The sequence below is a fragment of the Sorex araneus genome, chromosome 6 (genome assembly GCF_027595985.1).
Source record: "Sorex araneus isolate mSorAra2 chromosome 6, mSorAra2.pri, whole genome shotgun sequence".
NCBI classification, from domain to species: domain Eukaryota; kingdom Metazoa; phylum Chordata; class Mammalia; order Eulipotyphla; family Soricidae; genus Sorex; species Sorex araneus.
Genome location: NC_073307.1, coordinates 149968448 through 149975641, shown reverse-complemented (window position 1 = coordinate 149975641; position 7194 = coordinate 149968448). Strand labels below are relative to the sequence as shown.

The following is a 7194-nucleotide window of genomic DNA, read 5'->3' as shown; positions in this document are numbered from 1 at the left end:
CCCGGCTTGCGCTCATGGTTGTCCTTCTTCTAGTGTTCTGCCTATTCTATTCAGGATGACAGGACTGAACAACTTGTAGACGACAGACAGGAGGCAGATTGGTCGATAGTTGCTGATGTCGTGGATGTCTCCCTTCTTGTACAACAGAACGGTCCTACTGGTTTTCCACTGGGACGGAACCTTGCATTCAGACATGTAGCTTGTTGGGCCAGTGTATTGCTGAGTACTGGCAGCAGATTCTTCAGGTGTTCATGTGATTTTAATGCCAAGATAGGTCCAAGAAGGTCGCCCAAAAAACTCCACATTGGGACACATGGCTTAGAATGGAAAGATCAGGGTGAGAGACTGTCTGAATTCATCATGTCGACCAAGACCATCCATGATAACTCACAGTTCCAGAAGGCTGAGTCTAAATGCTGGACATGGGATTCTTCCGGTGGACAGTTCCACAATAAAATTGACCACATCATATTCAATCGAAGGTTTTGCCTGATCAATGTCGCTGTTTTCCCAAAATTCCAAACGGGATCAGACCAGCATCTCTTCGTGTAAAATTCTAATTCACAGAGTGGGGAGAAAAGTCTGCAAAACTTAAGACTAAGAAGGCAACTCCCAGAAAGACCACCAACTGGGAGCCCTTTGGCTCTATTTCGGCAACGTGGGAAGATGCCGTCCTTGACAATATCGACAAGGAATACGATCGACTGGTTCAGCACCTCCATGTCTGTGCGAAGAATGCCGAGAGTGAGAAAGCCACAAACAGATCCCTGTCTTAAGAACTCTCGAGCTCATTTGTCAGCATGGTTTTTCGCGAGCCTCAGGCAACCACAAGGAAACGTCCGAGCTCACAAAGCTGTGCAGAGATGCGATAAAGGAAGACCTCAAAGAGAAGAACAACAGTTTTGGCCATTGCAGCAGAAGCAGGAAAATGTATTCACAAAGCTCGCCTGTCCTTCGCGAACTACAAGACCAAGATGACAGCCGTCCGACGTTCCAAAGGATCTGTCACATCATTCAGAAAGGCAATGGAGAGGATTATTTACGACTTCTACTCAGATCTCTTTGACAGCCATGTCCACCTGCCCACATACCAAATTCCGTAGGATGGATATGTCATTCCCAACATCCTCTCTTCTGAAATCCGACATGCCATTTCATTGGTAAAGAGGTGTACAGCACCCGGTCCAGACAAGGTCAGAGAACTAAATGATGCCTAATAAAAATTTATTTCCTTGATAGACTTTTATATTTCTTATTTCATGTCTCACTTTTTAAAGTTGATTAATTTCTTATTGACTCTATTTCTTTATATTCTGAAAATCATTTTAATGATGCAATATTAATCAGTATGATACAGTATTATTCAGTATGCTATTTTATAACTTAGAAATTTCTAAGATATAATTATTACCAATAGGTTTGAATTAATAACTATATATAGTGATAGAAGGAAATTAATATATATACACTAAGTGAGGCATATATATATATATATATGCCTCACTTAGTGGTGCTCAGGGATGACTCTGGGCCAGGGCTTGGGGATCACATATGGTGAGATTGAGCACAGGTTGGCAGCATGCAAGGCAGCTACTTACTCCAGTCCTGTTACAAAGAATTTTACATGATGGTCCAACATGAATTTTGGGTCTAGAACTTAAGAATTCCTAGCAAATCAACAGAGTGACCATGGAGATTCAAAATGCCAATGAAGTAGAGTTAGAGTCTATTCAGATTCCAGATCTCTTCATTACTCACAACATAGCTCATTGGTTTACCTAAATATTTCAACTTTAATCTTTATATTAATGGGATTTAAAAGAAATTTGTGGGACTGGAACCATAGCACAGTGGGTAGGGGGTTTGCCTTGCACACGGCCAAACTGGGTTCAATTTCCAGCATCCCATATGGTCCCCTGAGCCGCGCCAGGGGTAATTTTTCAGTGCAGAGCCAAGAGTAACTCCTGTGCATCAACGGGTCTAACTCAAAAAGAAACAAAAGAGATTTGTATTTCTACCTCCTTTGATTAATGCATTGCTTTATTTTCTATTTTTCTGCAGATTGAATTCCTTTTAGGGGAAATGAACAACTAACACAAAGAACAGAGTTCCTGCATTTGAATAAATATTATCAACTTGAGGCACAAACATAAAGTTATTTGTGACATTATATGCATTTAAGACATTAAATATAATTTTGTAATTCAAAATCTGTTACAAGCCACTTTTCACCCTTGGTTTTCTTCCATATGCTATTTGATAGGACTTCATGTTAAAATATTGAGTCCTACTTCTGTACTCTGCAAATTTTAAGAACCACTTGAGTCACAGTGTTCTTACTTTAGTATTCATTACACATTCTCTGATGTCTAAAAGACTAGAGTGGAAAGAGATGTTTTAGATGTCTGGTTAAGGAGAGCTTTATAAAGAATAAGAGCTAACAGAGAATTAACACATAATGATGCATGTGCTTCATTTCTAATTTGTATTACATGTGAAAATTTTTAAAAGGAAAAGGAATATATTATGAAATTAGTTCCTTCATGCATTTCCCACAAATATTGGTTTCCAATAACAAATATTTGAGTGTGAAATATTTCACAGCCCTATCATATAGAGACTGATATATTACTCATTTTCTGCTTGCAAGTCCTTCAAACTAGTAAATATAATCCAAATTTTAAAAATTGACTCTGATGTTTAGTGATGTTGAGCATTTTCTCATGTGCCTCTCAGCCATTCGGATTTCTTCTTTAGGGAAGTTTCTGTTCATTTCATCACCCCATTTTTTGATCGGGTCGGCAGTTTTCTTCTTGCGGAATCCAAATTCTGGCAGAATTCCCTCTGGACTTACTTGCTAAAATACTAAAATACAAAAATCCAGAACTTCTCAGCCACTATTGTGGCCACACTACCTCATATCTCTTCATTCTCAGCAATGGAAAACAAAGTATCAAATGCTTTCTTTCCAGCAGGTCCGATTCTTGGGGGGGAAATTTCAAACAATAATAATGAGTTTTTAATTTGTATGTAATCAAAGTAAAGAGAAAATAAAGTGAAATTTATCAGCTACACATTCAGAATGGGGGGCTGGGGGGCTCGAGGGTTGGGGGGAGGTTTACTATGGTTCTTGGTGGTGGAATATGTGCACTAGTGAAGGGATGGGTGTTCGAGCATTATGTAACTGAGACTTAAGCCTGAAAGCTTTGTAACTTTGCACATGGTGATTCAAATTAAAAAAAAAAATAGACTCTGAGCCAAAGGTTTATGTGATTAGCTTAAGTGTGATCTAGTTAAATGATAAACCTGTACTATTAAATCAGAAGGCTCTAATACAACATCCACCATTTTAAATGCTATGTTACAAAGTGGAAATTTGTTCTAAATATTTCAGGTAAACCAGGGATTTTTTGGCTGAAAACTCTGAGCTTTTCTGGAGTTGAGATGCACAACCAACCGCCCCACCCACTCCCAAATGTACTTCCCAAAGCATTGGCAGCCATATCCACATTTCACCCCCACTGCTATGTAGACTCATCTACCTGTCCTGTTTCAGTGACTCATAATCAAATCTCTAAAGAAATCAATAAGGGCCAAAATTTCTTTGATACCCTGTTCTGGATGTAACTTCTGGGTTCAATTCAAAGGGGGATGACTCAAGTTCCACCCACAAAGGCCCAGCACTGCACTCAGATCCCAACATCTGCCACCGTGCTCCAGATGAACTACCTGGCTAAATAATCTTGATTTTTTGAGAGTGCACGGCCAAATTTATGGCTGTGCTATTTCTTCAAAGTCTACAATTGTAGGATCCCAATAGGAGCCCCTCTGATTCGTTGTGAATGTAACTTAGATGCCAAATAATCTTCTTAAAGAATTTTAGACTTCCTTAGTACCATAGAATATCATTGTATGCTCTAGATGACTGTATGGAACCCAGTACAGTAAAACTGAGTAAAATGTTAGGAGAAGAGGAGTAATATACATTATTTTTGAAAAAGCAAACGTTATCTTTATAAAATATATCTTTATAAATTTTAATTAAGAAGATATGAGGTGAATTTGTAGAAAGATAATGTAATACAACTTGAGCCAGATTTTGCCATGTTTTAATTTAGCAATCAAGTGAAAATTTAAGGTCATAGAAATAGGAAAGCAGTCTTGTGCTGCTCAGCATGTGTTATTTCAGATGAACACCTCTTCAGAGTTTTGTTGCTGGATTCAGCCATTATTCCCTCACTGATTTTGTAAAGGTTCAGGAGTAGGAACGTAAAAGTAAAGAGAGCCACATAGTATTTCATTGTGTATATGTACCAATAAGTGAATGATGCTTGGATGTTCCGCTCAGGATGGGAGATGCATGCTGAAAGTAGATTATGGACCAAACATGATGGCCACTTACTACCTATATGGCAAATCATAACACCCAAAAGGAGACAGAGAGTAAAAGGGAATGTGCCACAGAGGCAGTGAGGGAATGGGAGGGACGGGAGGGATACTGGGAACATTGGTGGTGGAGAATATGCACTGGTGGAGGGATGGGTACTCGATCATTGTATGACTAAAACGTAATCATGAAAGTTCCTAAGTCTGTCACTGTACCTCATAATGTTTCATGACAAAATATTAAAAAATAAAATTGAAAAAAAAAAAGTAGAGAGAGCTAGAGTGATGTTACAGTGGGTAGAATGTTTGCCTCGTACTCCAAAGACACCGGTTGGATCCTTGGTATCCCATAGGGTGCCCCAAGCACTGCTAGGATTAATTCCTGAGTACAAAGATCTGAGCACCACTGGATGTGACAAAAAAGAAAAAAAAAGATAGAACATGTTATTGACCCTATTAAACTCTTGATTCTTATTTTGGTTTGCTGAGTTGTTTTGATTTGGGGCCATACACAGCTGTGCTCAGGAATTTTTCCTGGACTGAGCACTCAGGAATCACTTCTCACAGAGTTCAGGGACCATTCGGCATTGTGAGTATCAGACCTGGATTCATTCGCACGGAAGACAAGTTCCCTTCCTGCTGCAACATCTCTCTGGCTTTAGTCTATTGACATTTTAAAGTCAAAATGATATCTTATACAATAAAAAAAATCATGTTCTTTTTCCATTGCTATTTTTGCTTTATGATATGCACATGCTATACAGCCTAAACTGTATATATACTAGTGCATTGATATCTGTGCCCAAATCGAAGACAAGTTTGTGGCAAGTAAAAATAAAGTTTTCAAAAGTCTTGTGAAACAAGGGATTAGAAAATACAGTACTTTTTACACTTTCTTAGTGTAAGATATAGTTCAAGTATTTCTTTTTGAAAATATAAAACTATATAGTTCAAGTTTTTCAAAAAAGATTTCTATTAAAAATTTTACAAAGCTGACCTCAATGCCCCAGTGCCTGAATTAGCTACACTATTTGTGATAAGATATTATTAAGAAGAAATTGAATGTTACATTGATTCTAGAAAAGGTTTATAAATATCAAACAAGCAGAATATTTATTACATAAATGCACTCTATGACCATTTAAAATATTGTATATTTAATTAAAATATTGTATATTTCAACCAGATTTCTTTGCAGAACATTGAATAAAGAAAATTTTGATACTAAAAAGACTCCTTACATTTCTAGATACAAAAATTTTCTCTTTAGAAAAATTTAAAAAGCTTCATTCCTTACCCAAAAACATACTTAACTTCAATCACAAAAACAGATGGCAAACACTGATGATTTATTACAGTTAATATTTTCTAATTGCTAGATTTTAAATATAAATGCAATTCATCTCTAACCTTTAAGTAAGAATTCTGAGGGGATATTCAAGACAGTGAAACATTTTCCCAAAATCTTTATAATTTATGTTGTTTATTGCCTCACCCTCATTCAAATTGTGCAGCTACACAATATTTGTAGCTACATAATATATTACATCAAGATGATTTGAAGTTTTTACAAGAAATTTTATTTTCTGTGCAGAATGATTTATTTTTTATCAGAAATAACCATTAATCTTTTCCACAATTTGGTTATGGCATTCTTCACCTCCTTATTCCTGAAAGTATAAATCAAAGGATTGAGCAGAGGAGTTAGCATGGTGTAGAATATCTCCACCATTTTATCAAAGTAGAGAGCAGATGGTGGCCGTGCGTACTCAAATATACACGGGACAAACAACATGACCACAACAGCAATGTGAGACCCACAGGTGGAGAGGGCTTTCCTCTGTCCTTCAGTGCTGTGACTTCTCAGAGAAAACAAAATGACCCCATAAGACACAAGCAACATGGAAAAGATTAGGATGCAGATGAGTCCACTGTTGGCCACCACCAAGACACCAAACACGTAAGTATCAGTGCAGGCAAGTTTTAGTAATGGGAACAAGTCACATATGAAATGATCAATGATGTTAGGGCCACAGAAGGGCAGCTGGGAAGTAAACGTAATCTGGATAATGGAATGAAGAAGTCCCCCAGTCCAGGCCACAACAATCAAAATGCCACAGATCCTTGAGGTCATAATGGTAGTATAGTGTAAAGGCTTGCAGATGGCCACATACCTGTCATAGGCCATGACTGTGAGGACGATCATCTCTGCCCCACCAAAAAAGTGTTCAAAAAAGAGCTGGGTCATACAGCCTCCAAAGGAGATGGTTTTCTTTTCATAGAGAAGGTCAACAATCATTTTGGGGGCAATGACAGAGGAGAGGCACACATCCAGAAAGGATAGAAAAACCAGGAAGAAGTACATTGGGGAGCCGAGGAGCGCTGGACTGCTCACGATGGTCACCACAATTAGTAGGTTACCAGTGACAGTTGCAATGTAGACAACCAGAAATATAACAAATAATATTTTCTGAATATCTGGATTCTGTGAGAGTCCCAGGAAGACAAATTCAGTTACAAAACTTTGGTTTTGCATTATCTCCAAGGAGAAGCTCTAAGGTATCAGAGTAGTCATAATCTGCAACAAAAGAATAAAATATGTACACTTTTTTTTCATTAACACGTATATCAATGATATATTTTATTCATAAGTCAAATTATATTTTGCGCTCTATAATTTTTGAGCTGCAATATTATTTGTAAAATGTGGTAGTATAGAAGAACAGTAAAAAAATATGATAGAGACATATTATTAGATAGCGTTAGATAGACTTACCTCCACAAATTTCTATGTAATAATGTTCAGAA

At 37.4% G+C, this 7194-nt stretch overlaps 1 protein-coding gene across 1 annotated transcript; it reads right to left on the bottom strand.

Moving 5' to 3' along the window:
* Positions 1-5986: 5986 nt before the first annotated feature.
* Positions 5987-6925, bottom strand: LOC101544491 (olfactory receptor 4C15-like). Its single transcript, XM_012935884.2, has one exon. It carries the CDS (start codon positions 6920-6922, stop codon positions 5987-5989), a length of 936 nt encoding a protein of 311 aa, XP_012791338.2. The 5' UTR covers positions 6923-6925.
* Between the last annotated feature and the right edge of the window lie 269 nt (positions 6926-7194).

Bases quoted from the DNA above. Each gene is read 5' to 3' on its own strand.
- LOC101544491 (XM_012935884.2), bottom strand. From the start codon at position 6,922: ATGCAAAACCAAAGTTTTGTAACTGAATTTGTCTTCCTGGGACTCTCA.